The 23,627-nt window shown below is 41.8% G+C and overlaps 1 protein-coding gene across 1 annotated transcript in view; it reads left to right on the forward strand.

Annotated features, from left to right (window-relative positions):
- The window catches only part of oma1 (OMA1 zinc metallopeptidase), a 35,520-nt gene that overhangs the window by 1,176 nt on the left and 10,717 nt on the right, over nucleotides 1-23,627 (forward strand). Inside the window, exons 2-6 of the mRNA XM_056262790.1 lie at nucleotides 1,485-1,713; nucleotides 1,968-2,141; nucleotides 16,681-16,788; nucleotides 22,363-22,491; nucleotides 23,529-23,603. Of these exons, the coding sequence (XP_056118765.1) occupies nucleotides 1,485-1,713; nucleotides 1,968-2,141; nucleotides 16,681-16,788; nucleotides 22,363-22,491; nucleotides 23,529-23,603 (715 nt within the window). The remainder of the gene's footprint in view (nucleotides 1-1,484; nucleotides 1,714-1,967; nucleotides 2,142-16,680; nucleotides 16,789-22,362; nucleotides 22,492-23,528; nucleotides 23,604-23,627) is intronic.

Below are 23,627 nucleotides of genomic sequence, written 5' to 3' on the forward strand. Positions count from 1 at the left end.
GAAGGGCCAGATATTGTAATAATTCTAGTTACTGTAGTAAGTAAGCAGATTTTTTTTAAAATTATATTTATTTTGAAAAGGCTGATTTTAATTCAGAAAATTGGTGTTATACTTTTACTTTTGCATTTTTGTGTGTTTGTGTGTGTGTGTGTGAGAGAGAGAGATACAAACATTGGCCAAGTTATATTACCCCCCATTAACTTTAATGGGAATTTTTATTTTTATTTTTTAAATGAGTTTCGGGTCAAAAAGACCTGAGGAGAGGATGAGGTACTTCATATAAACAACAACATATTATTTACCTCCTCGTTTACTAGAAATTGGCGAATCAGTGCACAGCTCCAGATAGAAATGCACCAATACTGTATTGTGGCAGATAGTGATACTCAGTACTTATTGCTAAGTTATGATATTATAACTGATGTGATGGCCAAAATGATAAATCTGTACTGTTTTTATATTATTATTATTTTAAAATGTAGGCCAATAACTGATATTATGACCAATAGTACTTAAATATTTTTAATTAATCTATAACATTTTTGGCAAATAACTACATCTAAATGTATTCCGTGTTGATGGATATTTTTGCAGATTATTATTTTATTATTATTTATGTCTGATTTTATTAATGTTATGGCCAGTAACTGATATAGTGGCTATTATTATAAATCCATACTGTTTTTACGCCTAATTATTGGCTGATGCTGCTGATATAATAAATAATAATTTTTTTTTTTTTTGTTACTAAATCTATTTTTAAACTGTATCGCACTAAATTAGCTATACTTGTACAGTGAAATAGTGTTTAATACATTATAATGTATAATAGTAGTAGAAGCATTTACACTCCAATTCGAATGTTAGTCCCTTCTGATCAACCAGGCTGCATTTATTTGATCAAAAATGCAGTAAAACAGTAATATTGTTTAATTAACTGTTTAATTAAAATAACTGTTTTCTATTGTATTATTTAAAATATAATTTATTCCTGTGATCAAATCTGAATTTTCAGCATCATTACTCCAGTCTTCAGTGTAACATGATCATTCAGAAATCGCTCTAATATGATGATTTGTTGCTCAAGAAACATTTCTGATTATTATCAATGTTGAAAGCAGTTGTGCTGCTTGATATTTTTGTGGAAGCCACAATGATACATTTTATTTTCAGGATTCTTTGATGACTAGAGTTTAAAAGAAATGCATTTGTAAGAAATATAAATCTTTTATAACAATGTTAAACTCTTTACTGTCACTTTTGATCCTTTTAATGCATCCTTGCTGAATAAAAGTATTAATTTATTTAAAACAATCTTTTGAACAGTTGTGAACATCACATACAGTGCCCATTCATACTTGTCTTTACTGTGGTTAGTATATGGGGAGTGTATGGCAGGTCATTGACACCAAAGTTCTTGGTTTTCAAGATAATATTTAATAAGAACTCTGATTTAGATTTCGGGTGTCTCTCTCGGCCTCTAGGAGCATCAGAAAATGGTGGATGGCCCTGCCGGACAATAAAAAGCAGCTGTTTCGTGAATGGACATGGCGTCGACGCTGGCACTTGTTGGGAGCTGTGTCGGGACTGCTGTTCTTCATCTCTCTCCTGTTTCTCACCCACCTGGATGAATCTCCTATTACAGGCAGGACCCGACTGCTGTTGTTCAGCAAGGAGGCCTTCATGGAACTGGCTCAGTCCACTGCGGAAGCGGTACGCCTGCTCAAGTCAGCACAACTTGTGTAGTCAGTTTACGTTTTGTATTCAATGCAGTTACTATGAATTTATGATCAACAGTAATACTTCCAGAGCAATATGTAAGTCTTATAATAGTGTTTGCAAATGCTTGGAGTTGGTCCAAAAATGTTTGATTTTATTATGCTATGGGATATTATGAAAATTAAACTTAGAATATCTCAAGTCATTTAATTTTATTGCTCCTCTTTCTCCTTTATTCTGTCTCTCAGTATATGGAGGAGTTTAAGGATTCTCTGATTGCTCCATCGGACCCCAGGCACCAGGCTGTGGAGCTACTGGTTCAGACTCTGGTAAAGAGGAACAAGGATATTGCTGAGATGTCCGCTGTCCCCTGGACCGTCCATGTGGTTGACGGCCCACCCATCAATGCATTTGTTTTGCCAGTGAGTCTGATAACATAATAACCAAATAGTTTGTCTAATAAATAAATCAACTCTATTCAATTTAAAGGGGTCAATGTTTTTTTGTTTTTTTTTCACTTATAACTTTTTCTTCTGCCAAAGCAACTCTGACTGCACCTAAAAACATCCATCTCAGAGTTTGCATATACTGTATGTGTCTGTCTATATAGGAACACACACGTATACATAATATATATATAAATGTAATATATACACATTTATATAAACTAAAACTTTTATGTTAGATGTGATTAAGGCACGATTAATTGATTTGACAGCACTAATAAATACACAAATAAATATATAAATTCGGTAGCACTTTATTTTACAGTCCTGTTCCCCATGTACATACTATGTACCTATTATAGTAATTGCAATAACTGGGTAATAACTAGGTACTAACTCTATGCTCATCACATAGAATTCACTCTTATTATGCAGCACGTTTGAGCTTCAGCAAGAACCAATGAGGTTCATTCTCGTGTTACGCAGCACGTTTGAGCTTCAGCAAGAACCAATGAGGTTCATTCTCGTGTTACGCAGCACGTTTGAGCTTCTGCAAGAACCAATGAGGTTCATTCTCGTGTTACGCAGCACGTTTGTGCTTCTGCAAGAACCAATGAGGTTCATTCTTGTTACGCAGCACGTTTGAGCTTCTGCAAGAACCAATGAGGTTCATTCTTGTGTTACGCAGCACATTTGAGCTTCTGCAAGAACCAATGAGGTTCATTCTTGTGTTACGCAGCACATTTGAGCTTCTGCAAGAACCAATGAGGTTCATTCTTGTTACGCAGCACGTTTGAGCTTCTGCAAGAACCAATGAGGTTCATTCTTGTGTTACGCAGCACATTTGAGCTTCTGCAAGAACCAATGAGGTTCATTCTTGTTACGCAGCACGTTTGTGCTTCTGCAAGAACCAATGAGGTTCATTCTTGTGTTACGCAGCACATTTGTGCTTCTGCAAGAACCAATGAGGTTCATTCTTGTTACGCAGCACGTTTGTGCTTCTGCAAGAACCAATGAGGTTCATTCTCGTGTTACGCAGCACGTTTGTGCTTCTGCAAGAACCAATGAGGTTCATTCTTGTGTTACGCAGCACGTTTGTGCTTCTGCAAGAACCAATGAGGTTCATTCTTGTGTTTCTCAGCACGTTTGAGCTTCTGCAAGAACCAATGAGGTTCATTCTCGTGTTACGCAGCACGTTTGTGCTTCTGCAAGAACCAATGAGGTTCATTCTCTTGTTACGCAGCACGTTTGAGCTTCTGCAAGAACCAATGAGGTTCATTCTCGTGTTACGCAGCACATTTGAGCTTCTGCAAGAACCAATGAGGTTCATTCTCGTGTTACGCAGCACGTTTGTGCTTCTGCAAGAACCAATGAGGTTCATTCTTGTGTTTCACAGCACATTTGAGCTTCTGCAAGAACCAATGAGGTTCATTCTTGTGTTACGCAGCACGTTTGAGCTTCTGCAAGAACCAATGAGGTTCATTCTCGTGTTACGCAGCACGTTTGTGCTTCTGCAAGAACCAATGAGGTTCATTCTTGTGTTTCACAGTACATTTGAGCTTCTGCAAGAACCAATGAGGTTCATTCTCGTGTTACGCAGCACGTTTGTGCTTCTGCAAGAACCAATGAGGTTCATTCTTGTGTTACGCAGTACATTTGAGCTTCTGCAAGAACCAATGTGGTTCATTCTTGTGTTATGCAGCACGTTTGAGCTTCTGCAAGAACCAATGAGGTTCATTCTTGTGTTACGCAGCACATTTGAGCTTCTGCAAGAACCAATGAGGTTCATTCTTGTGTTACGCAGCACGTTTGAGCTTCTGCAAGAACCAATGAGGTTCATTCTTGTGTTACGCAGCACATTTGAGCTTCTGCAAGAACCAATGAGGTTCATTCTCGTGTTACGCAGCACGTTTGAGCTTCTGCAAGAACCAATGAGGTTCATTCTTGTGTTACGCAGCACATTTGAGCTTCTGCAAGAACCAATGAGGTTCATTCTCGTGTTACGCAGCACGTTTGAGCTTCTGCAAGAACCAATGAGGTTCATTCTTGTGTTACGCAGCACATTTGAGCTTCTGCAAGAACCAATGAGGTTCATTCTTGTGTTACGCAGCACATTTGAGCTTCTGCAAGAACCAATGTGGTTCATTCTTGTGTTATGCAGCACGTTTGAGCTTCTGCAAGAACCAATGAGGTTCATTCTCGTGTTACGCAGCACGTTTGAGCTTCTGCAAGAACCAATGAGGTTCATTCTCGTGTTACGCAGCACGTTTGAGCTTCTGCAAGAACCAATGAGGTTCATTCTTGTGTTACGCAGCACATTTGAGCTTCTGCAAGAACCAATGAGGTTCATTCTTGTGTTACGCAGCACGTTTGAGCTTCTGCAAGAACCAATGAGGTTCATTCTTGTGTTACACAGCACATTTGAGCTTCTGCAAGAACCAATGAGGTTCATTCTCGTGTTACGCAGCACATTTGAGCTTCTGCAAGAACCAATGAGGTTCATTCTCGTTTTACGCAGCACGTTTGTGCTTCTGCAAGAACCAATGAGGTTCATTCTCGTGTTACGCAGCACGTTTGTGCTTCAGCAAGAACCAATGAGGTTCATTCTCGTGTTACGCAGCACGTTTGTGCTTCTGCAAGAACCAATGAGGTTCATTCTCGTGTTACGCAGCACGTTTGTGCTTCTGCAAGAACCAATGAGGTTCATTCTCGTGTTACGCAGCACGTTTGTGCTTCTGCAAGAACCAATGAGGTTCATTCTCGTGTTACGCAGCACATTTGAGCTTCTGCAAGAACCAATGAGGTTCATTCTCGTGTTACGCAGCACATTTGAGCTTCAGCAAGAACCAATGAGGTTCATTCTTGTGTTACGCAGCACATTTGAGCTTCTGCAAGAACCAATGAGGTTCATTCTCGTGTTACGCAGCACATTTGAGCTTCTGCAAGAACCAATGAGGTTCATTCTTGTGTTACGCAGCACGTTTGAGCTTCTGCAAGAACCAATGAGGTTCATTCTCGTGTTACGCAGCACATTTGAGCTTCTGCAAGAACCAATGAGGTTCATTCTCATGTTACGCAGCACATTTGAGCTTCTGCAAGAACCAATGAGGTTTATTCTTGTTACACAGCACATTTGAGCTTCTGCAAGAACCAATGAGGTTCATTCTTGTTACGCAGCACGTTCGAGCTTCTGCAAGAACCAATGAGGTTCATTCTCGTGTTATGCAGCACGTTTGAGCTTCTGCAAAAACCAATGAGGTTCATTCTCATGTTACGCAGCACATTTGAGCTTCTGCAAGAACCAATGAGGTTCATTCTTGTTACGCAGCACGTTTGAGCTTCAGCAAGAACCAATGAGGTTCATTCTCATGTTACGCAGCATGTTTGAGCTTCAGCAAGAACCAATGAGGTTCATTCTTGTGTTACACAGCACATTTGAGCTTCTGCAAGAACCATTGAGGTTCATTCTCATGTTACGCAGCACGTTTGAGCTTCAGCAAGAATCAATGATGTTCATTCTCGTGTTACGTAGCACGTTTGAGCTTCAGCAAGAACCAATGAGGTTCATTCTCATGTTACGCAGCACATTTGAGCTTCTGCAAGAACCAATGAGGTTCATTCTCATGTTACGCAGCACATTTGAGCTTCTGCAAGAACCAATGAGGTTCATTCTTGTTACGCAGCACGTTTGAGCTTCTGCAAGAACCAATGAGGTTCATTCTCGTGTTATGCGGTACGTTTGAGCTTCAGCAAGAACCAATGAGGTTCATTCTCGTGTTATGCGGTACGTTTGAGCTTCAGCAAGAACCAATGAGGTTCATTCTTGTGTTACACAGCACGTTTGAGCTTCTGCAAGAACCAATGAGGTTCATTCTCATGTTACGCAGCACATTTGAGCTTCTGCAAGAACCAATGAGGTTAATTCTCGTTACGCAGCACGTTTGAGCTTCTGCAAGAACCAATGAGGTTCATTCTCGTTACGCAGCACGTTTGAGCTTCAGCAAGAACCAATGAGGTTCATTCTTGTTACGCAGCACGTTTGAGCTTCTGCAAGAACCAATGAGGTTCATTCTTGTTACGCAGCACGTTTGAGCTTCTGCAAGAACCAATGAGGTTCATTCTTGTTACGCAGCACGTTTGAGCTTCTGCAAGAACCAATGAGGTTCATTCTTGTTACGCAGCACGTTTGAGCTTCTGCAAGAACCAATGAGGTTCATTCTTGTTACGCAGCACGTTTGAGCTTCAGCAAGAACCAATGAGGTTCATTCTTGTGTTACGCAGCACATTTGAGCTTCTGCAAGAACCAATGAGGTTCATTCTCGTGTTACGCAGCACATTTGAGCTTCTGCAAGAACCAATGAGGTTCATTCTCGTGTTACGCAGCACGTTTGAGCTTCAGCAAGAACCAATGAGGTTCATTCTCGTGTTACGCAGCACGTTTGAGCTTCTGCAAGAACCAATGAGGTTCATTCTCGTTACGCAGCACGTTTGAGCTTCTGCAAGAACCAGTGAGGTTCATTCTCGTGTTACACAGCACATTTGAGCTTCTGCAAGAACCAATGAGGTTCATTCTTTTTACGGAGCACGTTTGAGCTTCAGCAAGAACCAATGAGGTTCATTCTTGTGTTACGCAGCACGTTTGAGCTTCTGCAAGAACCAATGAGGTTCATTCTCGTGTTACGCAGCACGTTTGAGCTTCTGCAAGAACCAATGAGGTTCATTCTCGTGTTACGCAGCACATTTGAGCTTCTGCAAGAACCAATGAGGTTCATTCTTGTTACGCAGAACGTTTGAGCTTTAGCAAGAACCAATGAGGTTCATTCTCGTGTTACGCAGCACGTTTGGGCTTCAGCAAGAACCAATGAGGTTCATTCTCGTGTTACGCAGCACATTTGAGCTTCTGCAAGAACCAATGAGGTTCATTCTTGTTACGCAGCACGTTCGAGCTTCTGAAAGAAACATTGAGGTTCATTCTCATGTTACGCAGCACGTTTGAGCTTCAGCAAGAACCAATGAGGTTCATTCTTGTTACGCAGCACATTTGAGCTTCTGCAAGAACCAATGAGGTTCATTCTTGTGTTATGCGGTACGTTTGAGCTTCAGCAAGAACCAATGAGGTTCATTCTTGTTACGCAGCACGTTTGAGTTTCTGCAAGAACCAATGAGGTTCATTCTTGTGTTACACAGCACGTATGAGCTTCTGCAAGAACCAATGAGGTTCATTCTCGTGTTACTCAGCACGTTTGAGCTTCTGCAAGAACCAATGAGATTCATTCTCGTTACGCAGCACGTTTGAGCTTCTGCAAGAACCAATGAGGTTCATTCTCGTGTTACGCAGCACGTTTGAGCTTCAGCAAGAACCAATGAGGTTCATTCTTGTGTTACTCAGCACTTTTGAGCTTCTGCAAGAACCAATGACGTTCATTCTTGTTACGAAGCACGTTTGAGCTTCTGCAAGAACCAATGAGGTTCATTCTTTTGTTACGCAGCACGTTTGAGCTTCAGCAAGAACCAGTGAGGTTCATTCTCATGTTACGCAGCACATTTGAGCTTCAGCAAGAACCATTGAGGTTCATTCTCATGTTACGCAGCACGTTTGAGCTTCAGCAAGAACCATTGAGGTTCATTCTCATGTTACGCAGCACGTTTGAGCTTCAGCAAGAACCATTGAGGTTCATTCTCATGTTACGCAGCACGTTTGAGCTTCAGCAAGAATCAATGATGTTCATTCTCGTGTTACGTAGCACGTTTGAGCTTCAGCAAGAACCAATGAGGTTCATTCTCATGTTACGCAGCACATTTGAGCTTCTGCAAGAACCAATGAGGTTCATTCTCATGTTACGCAGCACATTTGAGCTTCTGCAAGAACCAATGAGGTTCATTCTTTTGTTACGCAGCATGTTTGAGCTTCAGCAAGAACCAATGAGGTTCATTCTCATGTTACGCAGCACATTTGAGCTTCTGCAAGAACCAATGAGGTTCATTCTTGTTACGCAGCACGTTCGAGCTTCTGCAAGAACCAATGAGGTTCATTCTCGTGTTACGCAGCACGTTTGAGCTTCTGCAAGAACCAATGAGGTTCATTCTCGTGTTATGCGGTACGTTTGAGCTTCAGCAAGAACCAATGAGGTTCATTCTTGTTACGCAGCACGTTTGAGCTTCAGCAAGAACCAATGAGGTTCATTCTTGTGTTACACAGCACGTTTGAGCTTCTGCAAGAACCAATGAGGTTCATTCTCATGTTACGCAGCACATTTGAGCTTCTGCAAGAACCAATGAGGTTCATTCTCGTTACGCAGCACGTTTGAGCTTCTGCAAGAACCAATGAGGTTCATTCTCGTTACGCAGCACGTTTGAGCTTCAGCAAGAACCAATGAGGTTCATTCTTGTTACGCAGCACGTTTGAGCTTCTGCAAGAACCAATGAGGTTCATTCTTGTTACGCAGCACGTTTGAGCTTCTGCAAGAACCAATGAGGTTCATTCTTGTTACGCAGCACGTTTGAGCTTCAGCAAGAACCAATGAGGTTCATTCTTGTTACGCAGCACGTTTGAGCTTCTGCAAGAACCAATGAGGTTCATTCTTGTTACGCAGCACGTTTGAGCTTCTGCAAGAACCAATGAGGTTCATTCTTGTTACGCAGCACGTTTGAGCTTCTGCAAGAACCAATGAGGTTCATTCTTGTTACGCAGCACGTTTGAGCTTCTGCAAGAACCAATGAGGTTCATTCTTGTTACGCAGCACGTTTGAGCTTCAGCAAGAACCAATGAGGTTCATTCTCGTGTTACGCAGCACGTTTGAGCTTCAGCAAGAACCAATGAGGTTCATTCTTGTTACACAGCACATTTGAGCTTCTGCAAGAACCAATGAGGTTCATTCTTGTTACGCAGCACGTTTGAGCTTCAGCAAGAACCAATGAGGTTCATTCTTGTGTTACGCAGCACATTTGAGCTTCAGCAAGAACCAATGAGGTTCATTCTCGTGTTACGCAGCACATTTGAGCTTCTGCAAGAACCAATGAGGTTCATTCTCGTGTTACGCAGCACGTTTGAGCTTCAGCAAGAACCAATGAGGTTCATTCTCGTGTTACGCAGCACGTTTGAGCTTCTGCAAGAACCAATGAGGTTCATTCTCGTTACGCAGCACATTTGAGCTTCTGCAAGAACCAATGAGATTCATTCTCGTGTTACGCAGCACGTTTGAGCTTCAGCAAGAACCAATGAGGTTCATTCTCGTGTTACGCAGCACGTTTGAGCTTCTGCAAGAACCAGTGAGGTTCATTCTCGTGTTACACAGCACATTTGAGCTTCTGCAAGAACCAATGAGGTTCATTCTTTTTACGCAGCACGTTTGAGCTTCAGCAAGAACCAATGAGGTTCATTCTTGTGTTACGCAGCACGTTTGAGCTTCTGCAAGAACCAATGAGGTTCATTCTCGTGTTACGCAGCACGTTTGAGCTTCTGCAAGAACCAATGAGGTTCATTCTTGTGTTACGCAGCACGTTTGAGCTTCTGCAAGAACCAATGAGGTTCATTCTCGTGTTACGCAGCACATTTGAGCTTCTGCAAGAACCAATGAGGTTCATTCTTGTTACGCAGAACGTTTGAGCTTCAGCAAGAACCAATGAGGTTCATTCTCGTGTTACGCAGCACGTTTGGGCTTCAGCAAGAACCAATGAGGTTCATTCTCGTGTTAAACGTTCATTCTCGTGTTACGCAGCACATTTGAGCTTCTGCAAGAACCAATGAGGTTCATTCTTGTTACGCAGCACGTTCGAGCTTCTGCAAGAACCATTGAGGTTCATTCTCATGTTACGCAGCACGTTTGAGCTTCAGCAAGAACCAATGAGGTTCATTCTTGTTATGCAGCACATTTGAGCTTCTGCAAGAACCAATGAGGTTCATTCTTGTGTTATGCGGTACGTTTGAGCTTCAGCAAGAACCAATGAGGTTCATTCTTGTTACGCAGCACGTTTGAGTTTCTGCAAGAACCAATGAGGTTCATTCTTGTGTTACACAGCACGTTTGAGCTTCTGCAAGAACCAATGAGGTTCATTCTCGTGTTACTCAGCACGTTTGAGCTTCTGCAAGAACCAATGAGATTCATTCTCGTTACGCAGCACGTTTGAGCTTCTGCAAGAACCAATGAGGTTCGTTCTCGTTACGCAGCACATTTGAGCTTGTGCAAGAACCAATGAGGTTCATTCTCGTTACGCAGCACGTTTGAGCTTCTGCAAGAACCAATGAGGTTCACTCTTGTGTTACACAGCACGTTTGAGCTTCAGCAAGAACCAATGAGGTTCTTTCTTGTGTTACGCAGCACGTTTGAGCTTCAGCAAGAACCAATTAGGTTCATTCTTGTGTTACGCAGCACGAACCAATGAGGTTCATTCTTGTGTTACGCAGCACGTTTGAGCTTCAGCAAGAACCAATGAGGTTCATTCTCGTGTTACGCAGCACGTTTGAGCTTCAGCAAGAATCAATGAGGTTCATTCTCATGTTACGCAGCACGTTTGAGCTTCAGCAAGAACCAATGAGGTTCATTCTCGTGTTACGCAGCACGTTTGAGCTTCAGCAAGAATCAATGAGGTTCATTCTCATGTTACGCAGCACGTTTGAGCTTCTGCAAGAACCAATGAGGTTCATTCTTTTGTTACGCAGCACGTTTGAGCTTCAGCAAGAACCAATGAGGTTCATTCTTGTTACGCAGCACGTTTGAGCTTCAGCAAGAACCAATGAGGTTCATTCTCATGTTACGCAGCACATTTGAGTTTCAGCAAGAACCAATGAGGTTCATTCTCGTGTTACGCAGCACGTTTGAGCTTCAGCAAGAACCAATGAGGTTCATTCTCATGTTACGCAGCACGTTTGAGCTTCTGCAAGAACCAATGAGGTTCTTTCTTGTGTTACACAGCACATTTGAGGTTCTGCAAGAACCAATGAGGTTCATTCTTGTTACGCAGCACGTTCGAGCTTCTGCAATAACCAATGAGGTTCATTCTCGTGTTACGCAGCATGTTTGAGCTTCAGCAAGAACCAATGAGGTTCATTCTCATGTTACGCAGCACATTTGAGCTTCAGCAAGAATCAATGAGGTTTATTATCGTGTTACGTAGCACGTTTGAGCTTCTGCAAGAACCAATGAGGTTCATTCTTGTTACGCAGCACGTTTGAGCTTCAGCAAGAACCAATGAGGTTCATTCTCGTGTTACGCAGCACGTTTGAGCTTCAGCAAGAACCAATGAGGTTCATTCTTGTGTTACTCAGCACGTTTGAGCTTCTGCAAGAACCAATGAGGTTCATTCTTGTTACGAAGCACGTTTGATTTTCTGCAAGAACCAATGAGGTTCATTCTCGTGTTACGCAGCACGTTTGAGCTTCTGCAAGAACCAATGAGGTTCATTCTCGTGTTATGCGGTACGTTTGAGCTTCAGCAAGAACCAATGAGGTTCATTCTTGTTACGCCGCACGTTTGAGCTTCAGCAAGAACCAATGAGGTTCATTCTTGTGTTACAGAGCACGTTTGAGCTTCTGCAAGAACCAATGAGGTTCATTCTCATGTTACGCAGCACATTTGAGCTTCTGCAAGAACCAATGAGGTTCATTCTCGTGTTACGCAGCACGTTTGAGCTTCAGCAAGAACCAATGAGGTTCATTCTCGTTACGCAGTACGTTTGAGCTTCTGCAAGAACCAATGAGGTTCATTCTTGTTACGCAGCACATTTGAGCTTCTGCAAGAACCAATGAGGTTCATTCTCGTTACGCAGCACGTTTGAGCTTCTGCAAGAACCAGTGAGGTTCATTCTCGTTACGCAGTACGTTTGAGCTTCAGCAAGAACCAATGAGGTTCATTCTTGTTACGCAGCACATTTGAGCTTCTGCAAGAACCAATGAGGTTCATTCTCGTGTTACGCAGCACGTTTGAGCTTCAGCAAGAACCAATGAGGTTCATTCTCGTGTTACGCAGCACGTTTGAGCTTCTGCAAGAACCAATGAGGTTCATTCTTGTGTTACGCAGCACATTTGAGCTTCTGCAAGAACCAATGAGGTTCATTCTCGTGTTACGCAGCACGTTTGAGCTTCTGCAAAAACCAATGAGGTTCATTCTTGTGTTACGCAGCACATTTGAGCTTCTGCAAGAACCAATGAGGTTCATTCTTGTGTTACGCAGCACGTTTGAGCTTCAGCAAGAACCAATGAGGTTCATTCTCGTGTTACGCAGCACGTTTGAGCTTCTGCAAGAACCAATGAGGTTCATTCTCGTTTTGCAGCACGTTTGAGCTTCAGAAAGAACCAATTAGGTTCATTCTCGTGTTACGCAGCATGTTTGAGCTTCAGCAAGAACCAATGAGGTTCATTCTTGTTACACAGCACATTTGAGCTTCTGCAAGAACCAATGAGGTTCATTCTTGTTACGCAGCACGTTTGAGCTTCTGCAAGAACCAATGAGGTTCATTCTTGTTACGCAGCACGTTTGAGCTTCAGCAAGAACCAATGAGGTTCATTCTTGTGTTACACAGCACATTTGAGCTTCTGCAAGAACCAATGAGGTTCATTCTTGTGTTACGCAGCACATTTGAGCTTATGCAAGAACCAATGAGGTTCATTCTTGTGTTACGCAGCACATTTGAGCTTCAGCAAGAACCAATGAGGTTCATTCTCGTGTTACGCAGCACGTTTGAGCTTCAGCAAGAACCATTGAAGTTCATTCTCGTGTTACGCAGCACGTTTGAGCTTCTGCAAGAACCAATGAGGTTCATTCTCGTTACGCAGCGCGTTTGAGCTTCTGCAAGAACCAGTGAGGTTCATTCTCGTGTTACGCAGCACGTTTGAGCTTCAGCAAGAACTAATGAGGTTCATTCTTGTGTTACACAGCACATTTGAGCTTCTGCAAGAACCAATGAGGCTCATTCTTGTTAAGCAGCACGTTTGAGTTTCTGCAAGGACCAATGAGGTTCATTCTTGTGTTACACAGCACGTTTGAGCTTCTGCAAGAACCAATGAGGTTCATTCTCGTGTTACTCAGCACGTTTGAGCTTCTGCAAGAACCAATGAGATTCATTCTCGTTACGCAGCACGTTTGAGCTTCTGCAAGAACCAATGAGGTTCGTTCTCGTTACGCAGCACGTTTGAGCTTCAGCAAGAACCCATGAGGTTCATTCTCGTGTTAAACGTTCATTCTCGTGTTACGCAGCACATTTGAGCTTCTGCAAGAACCAATGAGGTTCATTCTTGTTACGCAGCACGTTCGAGCTTCTGCAAGAACCATTGAGGTTCATTCTCATGTTACGCCGCACGTTTGAGCTTCAGCAAGAACCAATGAGGTTCATTCTTGTTACGCAGCACATTTGAGCTTCTGCAAGAACCAATGAGGTTCATTCTTGTTACGCAGCACATTTGAGCTTCTGCAAGAACCAATGAGGTTCATTCTTGTTACGCAGCACGTTTGAGCTTCTGCAAGAACCAATGAGGTTCATTCTCGTTACGCAGCACGTTTGAGCTTCTGCAAGAACCAATGAGGTTCATTCTTGTCTTACGCAGCACGTTTGAGCTTCTGCAAGAACCAATGAGGTTCATTCTTGTGTTACGCAGCACGTTCGAGCTTCTGCAAGAACCATTGAGGTTCATTCTCATGTTACGCCGCACGTTTGAGCTTAAGCAAGAACCAATGAGGTTCATTCTTGTTACGCAGCACATTTGAGCTTCAGCAAGAAACAATGAGGTTCATTCTTGTTACGCAGCACATTTGAGCTTCTGCAAGAACCAATGAGGTTCATTCTTGTTACGCAGCACGTTTGAGCTTCTGCAAGAACCAATGAGGTTCATTCTCGTTACGCAGCACGTTTGAGCTTCTGCAAGAACCAATGAGGTTCATTCTTGTGTTACGCAGCACGTTTGAGCTTCAGCAAGAACCAATGAGGTTCATTCTTGTTACGCAGCACGAACCAATGAGGTTCATTCTTGTGTTACGCCGCACGTTTGAGCTTCAGCAAGAACCAATGAGGTTCATTCTCGTGTTACGCAGCACGTTTGAGCTTCAGCAAGAACCAATGAGGTTCATTCTTGTTACGCAGCACGAACCAATGTGGTTCATTCTTGTGTTACGCAGCACGTTTGAGCTTCAGCAAGAACCAATGAGGTTCATTCTTGTTATGCAGCACGAACCAATGAGGTTCATTCTTGTGTTACGCAGCACGTTTGAGCTTCAGCAAGAACCAATGAGGTTCATTCTCGTTACGCAGCACGTTTGAGCTTCAGCAAGAACCAATGAGGTTCATTGTCGTGTTACGCAGCACGTTTGAGCTTCAGCAAGAACCAATGAGGTTAATTCTTGTTACGCAGCACGTTTGAGCTTCAGCAAGAACCAATGAGGTTCATTGTCGTGTTACGCAGCACGTTTGAGCTTCAGCAAGAACCAATGAGGTTCATTCTCGTTACGCAGCACGTTTGAGCTTCAGCAAGAACCAATGAGGTTCATTGTCGTGTTACGCAGCACGTTTGAGCTTCAGCAAGAACCAATGATGTTAATTCTTGTTACGCAGCACGTTTGAGCTTCAGCAAGAACCAATGAGGTTCATTGTCGTGTTACGCAGCACGTTTGAGCTTCTGCAAGAACCAATGAGGTTCATTCTTGTGTTACACAGCACGTTTGAGCTTCAGCAAGAACCAATGAGGTTCATTGTCGTGTTACGCAGCACGTTTGAGCTTCAGCAAGAACCAATGAGGTTAATTCTTGTTACGCAGCACGTTTGAGCTTCTGCAAGAACCAATGAGGTTCATTCTTGTGTTACACAGCACGTTTGAGCTTCAGCAAGAACCAATGAGGTTCATTCTTGTTACGCAGCACGTTTGAGCTTCAGCAAGAACCAATGAGGTTCATTCTCGTGTTACGCAGCACATTTGAGCTTCAGCAAGAACCAATGAGGTTCATTCTCGTGTTACGCAGCACATTTGAGCTTCTGCAAGAACCAATGAGCTTCATTCTTGTTACGCAGCACGTTTGAGCTTCAGCAAGAACCAATGAGGTTCATTCTCGTGTTACGCAGCACGTTTGAGCTTCAGCAAGAACCAATGAGGTTCATTCTTGTTACGCAGCACGTTTGAGCTTCTGCAAGAACCAATGAGGTTCATTCTCGTTACGCAGCACGTTTGAGCTTCAGCAAGAACCAATGAGCTTCATTCTCGTGTTACGCAGCACATTTGAGCTTCTGCAAGAACCAATGAGGTTCATTCTCGTGTTACGCAGCACATTTGAGCTTCTGCAAGAACCAATGAGCTTCATTCTTGTTACGCAGCACGTTTGAGCTTCAGCAAGAACCAATGAGGTTCATTCTTGTTACGCAGCACGTTTGAGCTTCTGCAAGAACCAATGAGGTTCATTCTCGTTACGCAGCACGTTTGAGCTTCAGCAAGAACCAATGAGCTTCATTCTTGTGTTACGCAGCACATTTGAGCTTCTGCAAGAACCAATGAGGTTCATTCTCGTGTTACGCAGCACATTTGAGCTTCTGCAAGAACCAATGAGCTTCATTCTTGTTACGCAGCACGTTTGAGCTTCAGCAAGAACCAATGAGGTTCATTCTCGTTACGCAGCACGTTTGAGCTTCAGCAAGAACCAATGAGCTTCATTCTCGTGTTACGCAGCACATTTGAGCTTCTGCAAGAACCAATGAGGTTCATTCTCGTGTTACGCAGCACATTTGAGCTTCTGCAAGAACCAATGAGCTTCATTCTTGTTACGCAGCACGTTCGAGCTTCTGCAAGAACCAATGAGGTTCATTCTCATGTTACGCAGCACGTTTGAGCTTCAGCAAGAACCAATGAGGTTCATTCTTGTTACGCAGCACATTTGAGCTTCTGCAAGAACCAATGAGGTTCATTCTTGTTACGCAGCACGTTTGAGCTTCTGCAAGAGCCAATGAGGTTCATTCTCGTGTTATGCGGTACGTTTGAGCTTCAGCAAGAACCAATGAGGTTCATTCTTGTGTTACACAGCACGTTTGAGCTTCAGCAAGAACCAATGAGGTTCATTCTCGTTACGCAGCACGTTTGAGCTTCAGCAAAAATCAATGAGTTTCATTCTCGTGTTACGCCGCACGTTTGAGCTTCAGCAAGAAGCAATGAGGTTCATTCTTGTGTTACGCATCACGTTTGAGCTTCTGCAAGAACCAATGAGTCTCTTCAGAAAATTTGGACTAAACCGCTCATTTCAAATAGATTAGTTTTACGAACTCTTTATGAACTTTTAGAAGCATCGAAGTGGTCCTTGCGTAGCTGTCTATAGAGGGCTCTCAGATTTAATCAAAAATATCTTAATTTGTGTTCCAAAGATGAATGAAAGTCTTACGGGTTTGGAACGACATGAGGGAAGTAATTAATGATATAATTTTCATTTGTGGGTGAACTAACCTTTTAATTCACTATACATGATTAAAGGAAATCTTGAGACTGATTACTAGAGGTGAAAATTACTCTGATTTCACAGCTGGAATGATTGTGTGTGTGCATGTGTTTCAGAATGGAGAGATCTTCGTCTTCACGGGAATGCTGCAGGCTGTAGCAGACATTCATCAGCTGGTCTTTATACTGGGACATGAGATGGCTCACGCTCTGATTGGTCATGCAGTAAGTCCCGGCCACACTGTCAGACCCCTGCACACAAACACCCGACTGGATTTATTTATTTTTTGTCATTTTATCAGAAACCATTTGAATTCAGTAATTAATTATGCTTAAACTAACCAAGAGTGTAATATTAATATCTGTAAGTAATCTCTCTCTTAGGGTCATTTCGATTTCAATTTAAATGTATGTGAGTATTACATGGTCTCGGACTGCCTCTGGCCTTTATAGTTTGGATCAAACTAAATTTGTACTTCCTTTGCTGTGTCTCTCAGCTTTTTTCTGGAAGTAAAACACCCTTCATTAGATTCAAGTGCTTGCTTTATCTCTCTTTTGCGTGCGTCATGTTTGACTTTCATCTCTTCACTTGGTTTAAATGAAGAGAAGTAGGCGTCCTGTCTCAGAGGCACTAAGCACTGTTAAGGGTTCGGTTTAAAGAGATGTTTTAGTTTCAGAGCTGTTGCATCACTGCATGCTTATGGGTCTGGTTAAAGTGAAGGAGCTTAGCACTCCTATGAGGGCTAACATGGTATGGCTGAGAAAAACTAAATTGATTCAGCACATTTTTCTGTGACACTGAACATTCCCTTTAAAGTCAAGCTCACTTTATTAGACTCAAGTGTCTCCTTAGTTATTTTAAATCAGCAACAAGCTGACACTCTTATGAGACTCCTTCTGACTTGTTGCAGATACTACAAACCTGCATACACACTGTAATCAACGATTATTATTTTATTCTGGGATCGTAGCTACAGTTGAGTGGACAAACAATCTCAGTATAATTGATGCACATGCTTTCTTTCATATTCTTTCTGGTCAGCAAAGGATACTTAAATTGTATCACTGTTTCCACAAAAAAAGCAGCACAACCATTTTCAACATGATTAGAAATATTTCTTGAGCAGCAAATCATCATATTAGAATGATTTTTTAAGGATCATGTGACACTGAAGACTGGAGTAATGATGCTGAAATGAATTGTACTTAGACTTCCTTTATTAATCCCCAAGGGGAAATTAAGGTGTTACAGCAGGACAACATGCATAACAGAAATAGACAAAAAAATCAATCAATCAATCTCAATAATCTGAGTATCCATCAATTACAAAATACCATACAACGACCTACTTAACATAACAAATTCAAAAACACCTCCAATTCCCACATACACCCTCAATACTCTCACATTACATATTGTACCAAACAATGCCACTCAACCCCTAGTCCAAGCAAAAACAATCAAGATATTTAAAACAAGTTATTACGGAATGTGGACTGAAATATTAAAATAGTAAATATACTAAATAACTTCCATTCATGCATCTACGTAAGTACATATACACAAATACGCTCACCATACAGACCCGTATACACTCACCTAAAGGATTATTAGGAACACCATACTAATACTGTGTTTCCCTTTCGCCTTCAGAACTGCCTTAATTCTACGTGGCATTGATTCAACAAGGTGCTGAAAGCATTCTTTAGAAATGTTGGCCCATATTGATAGGATAGCATCTTGCAGTTGATGCACATCCAGGGCACGAAGCTCCTGTTCCACCACATCCCAAGGATGCTCTATTTCAGGGGTGGGGAACGTTGATCCTGGAGGGCCATTGTCCTGCAGAGTTTAGCTCCAACCCTGAAAAAAACACTCACCTGCCTGTAACTTTAGGAATCCTGAAGACCTTGATTAGCTTCAGGTGTGTTTAATTAGGGTTGGAGCTAAACTCTGCAGGACAATGGCCCTCCAGGATCAACGTTCCCCACCCCTGCTCTATTGGGTTGAGATCTGGTGACTGTGGGGGCCAGTTTAGTACAGGAAACTCATTGCTCAATGCTCAGGTAGGCCGTGGCATTTAAACAATGGCCAATTGGCACTAAGGGGCCTAAAGTGTGCCAAGAAAACATCCCCCACACCATTACACCACCACCACCAGCCTGCACAGTGGTAACAAGGCATGATGGATCCATGTTCTCATTCTGTTTACGCCAAATTCTCTACCATCTGAATGTCTCAACAGAAATCGAGACTCATCAGACCAGGGGAGCTCCTGCAAATTGTAGCCTCTTTTTCATATTTGTAGAGGAGATGAGTGGTACCCGGTGGGGTCTTCTGCTGTTGTAGCCCGTCCGCCTTAAGTTTGTGCGTGTTGTGGCTTCACAAATGCTTTGCTGCATACCTCGGTTGTAACGAGTGGTTATTTCAGTCAAAGTTGCTCTTCTATCAGCTTGAATCAGTCGGCCCATTCTCCTCTGACCTCTAGCATCAACAAGGCATTTTCGCCCACAGGACTGCCGCATACTGGATGTTTTTCCCTTTTCACACCATTCTTTGTAAACCCTAGAAATGGTTGTGCGTGAAAATCCCAGTAACTGAGCAGATTGTGAAATACTCAGACCGGCCCGTCTGGCACCAACAACCATGCCACGCTCAAAATTGCTTAAATCACCTTTCTTTCCCATTCTGACATTCAGTTTGGAGTTCAGGAGATTGTCTTGACCAGGACCACACCCCTAAATGCATTGAAGCAACTGCCATGTGATTGGTTGATTAGATAATTGCATTAATGAGAAATTGAACAGGTGTTCCTAATAATCCTTTAGGTGAGTGTACATCCCTATGCATACGTACATACCAATAAATATACCCGTATACCTATACATGCACGCAAATACACACATGCACACTTCTATCCATATAAATGCATATACATATACATACCCTCACTATTCTGCACATACTTCAAATCAGGGTGTGGTTGTACAGCCCAATCGCAGCAGGAATAAAATACCTAAAATATCTCTCCTTCTTACACCGAGGAGGAATCAACTAAACACATCTACTAAATGTATTCTCCTGTGCACCAACGATACCATTTAAAGGGTGAGCAGTTACACACAAAATGACAGAGTTTAGCCAGAATTGTCCTCTCCATCACCACCTCCAGCGGGTCAAGGGTAGTACCCAACACAGAGCTGGCTTTCTTTATCAGTTTATTCAGTCTGTTTGCATCGCTGATCCTGATTCCACTTCCCCAGCATACGACAGCATAGAAAAGTACTGTCGCCACAACCGACTCATAAAAGGAACGGAGCATTTCTCCTGGAACTCCATAAGATCTCATTCTCCTCAAGAAATAGAGACGACTCTGTCCTTTTTTGTATGTCATCTCAATGTTAGTGGTCAGCTTTGTCGTCCAAGTGCACTCCCAGATATTTATAAGAAGTGACAGTCTGAATCTCTTCACCATTCATTCTGATGGGAGACACTGCATGTTTAGATCTCCTAAAATCAATCACCATCTCCTTAGTTTGGTTTGTGTTAAGCTGGAGATTGTTTTGCTTGCACCAGTTTACAAAACTTTCCACCAGGCTCCTATACTCCTCTTCCTTTCCTTCACTTATACATCCCATGACCACAGAGTCGTCTGAAAATTTCTGGAGATGGCATGCCCTAGTATCATACTTAAAGTCAGAGGTGTAAAAAAGTGCCAAAACAGTCCCCTGTGGCACACCCACAATACTAACTGTCAGTTCTGACCTACAGTTTTGTAGGCGCACATACTGTGGTCTTTCCGTCAGATAGTCCATGATCCATGTTACAGTGGGGACGTCCACGTGAGAGTAAGCCTGGCTGAATGGAATTAAAAGCACTCTTACTGTCTAAAATGTCTTAAAATTACATTTTAAAATAAGTTAAATTAAGTTACTTTAAACTGCAATGATATTTCACAATAGAATATTACTGTATTTTTGATTAAATAAATGCAATCTTGGTGAGCATAAGAGACTTTCAAAAACATTTGAAAAAATCTTACTGACTGCAAACTTATTAATGGTTGTGTATGGGGAACACAAAAGATGTTTAGCAAAATGTCCAAGCTGCTATTTTCCTCATAGAAGTAGATGGCTAACAGTGACAGTAAAGTGGCTCCAAAAAGTTGTAAAAAATTAAAAAATATCTCATATTTGTGAGGACCAAACCGAGATTTAAGTGTCATAGTCATTAAAATTTTTATCTAAAAGAGCAGCATAAACATTTAATAAAAATAAACCTGTTATGTTTAAAGGGGGGGTGAAACACATTGACATTTCAGTCAATCTCATGTCAATCTTGAGTACCTATAGAGTAATATTGCATCCATCATATCTCCAAAAAGTCTTTAGTTTTATTATATTTATAAAAGAAAGATAGGCTGTACCGAGTCTTTCCGGAAAAAGCCGAGCGGGTCGAGGCGTGCCATGTGGGCGGAGCTAAATAATCACGAGCGTGCGAAGTTTTAGAACATTTGTGTGTGGTCTCTACTCGTGGTTTATGAAGACATGATTTGGTTTTACAATAAACAAACAGACACCTACAGTAGCCACCTAAACACATGTATTTAAACAAACACACAACATACATCGCATGCTCCATAGATACATTAACTATTCGTGATCATGTTGTTTAGCCTACTTGCTGTGCTTAAGTTACACGCCGATAGACACACAGATATTTGAAGCAGTTCTACTCACCGCCTGCGGTTCCAATGCAAGACCGTTAACCTTTAGTGTTCTGCTCCATCCTTGAGAACTAAACGATTAGCAAATCCGGCTTCGAACTGGGCCTTTATAAAAAATCATCCTCGAAATGCATGGAACAAACAAGAACACTTGCACAACTGTGTTGATGTTCTGGAAAAACAAACTCCATCCACTGGTCCCTTAACGCTTGATTCTTTGGGAATCTGTGCAGTGTTGTCTTGCCTTGGCAACCGAAAACACACTTCTTTGGTGACATATTGAGCGCAGCCGATGCACAGCGCTTTGATAGGCATAGTTTACGGCTATCGCTCTACAGCTGCCCGCGCGCCCTTCAGAGAGAAGTGCCCTTAGGACCGTATAAGGAAATTCCGGCGCATCTGACGTCATACGCGCCCATACTCGAAAAAAACTTTCCGAAACTTGTGACAACCAGGAAGGAGTATTTTGAGAACAGAAATACTCAATCAAACGTACAACTTAATTTTTGAAACTTTGTCCATGTTTAGCATGGGAATCCAACTCTTTAACAGTGTAAAAAACTCACTATGCATGAAATAGCATTTCACCCCCCCCCCCCCCTTTAAAAGAATAATAATGGGGAAAAAACACACACATATGGGTTTAAGGGTGAAGAAAGTGAAAACCATACATTTTCATGCAAGGAAGCTATATTACTATGTTAAAAAGGTATACGACTTTATGCCCGTGCACGGCGTGCAGATGACATAATTACATAACAAATCTGCTTTGCAGCATGTACCTGGCCACTTTTAGACATGTTTTGCCATATCTGTTGCCCTTATTTCAGTAGAATGGGTATTGTAATTACAATTCAGTGTGATTTATTATGTCTCTCGTCGTTAAATTGCTTGTTTCTTTTTCTTTGTTTTTCTACATTGTTCCTAATTGGGCATGCTGTCAGAGAATGGGCTGCTAAGCAAGAGTAAAAATGGTTCTTAACACCAAAATACAAACAAATTAGCATAGCAGATAAACGACGAAATCAACAAAGACAGAAAAGCCTGTAATGAATTTCTTTCTCTTTCTCAGGCAGAGCAGGCCAGTTTGTCTCACGTGGTGGACCTGCTGTCTGTCGTCCTGCTAACGGCGATCTGGGCCATATGTCCCCGGGACAGTTTAGCTCTGCTGGGCCAGTGGATTCAGGGCAAACTAGTGCAGGTGACCTTGTGATCTCTGTTTTACCCTTTTTCAATCGATTCCTTATCTGCCTTCATTCCACATGTTTTCACTGAAGTTAAGCTGGTCTTGAACCAGAGATGTTCACAGCTAATCAAAACACTTCATTTTGCCAGTCTGATTGAAAAAATAAAAATAAATTCCCCTCTGTTGAACACAAAAGAAGATATTTTGAAGAATATGGGTAACTGAACCGTTTTTGGTCCCCATTGACTTCCATAGTAGGAATAAAAAAAGTAGGAATAAAAAACAGTTGTGGTGCCCCACAACTGTTTGGTTAAGGACATTCTTCAAAATATCTTCTTTTGTGTTCAACAGACGAAAGAAATTGGTTGAGTAAATGATGAATTTTCATTTTAGGGTGAACTATCCGTGAACTATCCCTTTAAGACATCGATGGGACTCTGTTTACTTTGGGTTTGTCCATTAACGATGCAAACACTCCTTAAATATTGATTCTAAAATCCCTAAAAGACCCTTTAAACAAGAATTATACTCCTCCACTCGAGCTCAAAGTAACCTTCTCAAGTACTCTCTCACCACCATTATAAAACAATAACAATATCTCAGAGGAGATCTTATTTGGGTTTCTAAGGACTTCAATTTAAGGTTAGTTTAAATTCAGCTACATTTATTTGTCTTCTAAATGGATATTGAATTAGCATTTTCTGAATCACTTTGCGGCATAAAACAAAGGCCCGCTTTCAATTTAATTGTACTTCAGGTTTTTTTATGGTGTTTTTCTTCTAAGATACCATGTACTCTCCTACTCCTCTTTTTATGTGAGAATTTTCATCCCATTCTTTCCTTGTTTTTCATCTTCTTTGCCTATTATATTTAAAATAAATTACATTTTAATGGGTGGTCTTTTTTTATCTCCTAGTCATTTTGTTCTCCAAATATGGTTCACTTTATTCTGTCCATCTTCCTCTGTTTACCCAATATAACTCATGTGTGCGCTGTTAGAATAGCTCATTTAACTGCATATTCTCTCTCATTCCCTCTTGTCTGTGTTGTAGTTCTTATTTGACCGGCCCTTCAGTCGTAAGCTGGAGGCAGAGGCGGACCAGGTTGGCCTACAGCTGGCTGCCAAGGTAATGCAGATATGATCAGATTCT

The sequence above is a fragment of the Rhinichthys klamathensis genome, unplaced genomic scaffold, assembly GCF_029890125.1.
Source record: "Rhinichthys klamathensis goyatoka isolate OS25496 unplaced genomic scaffold, OSU_Roscu_1.1 h1tg000196l_1, whole genome shotgun sequence".
In the NCBI taxonomy this organism is placed as follows: Eukaryota; Metazoa; Chordata; class Actinopteri; order Cypriniformes; family Leuciscidae; genus Rhinichthys; species Rhinichthys klamathensis.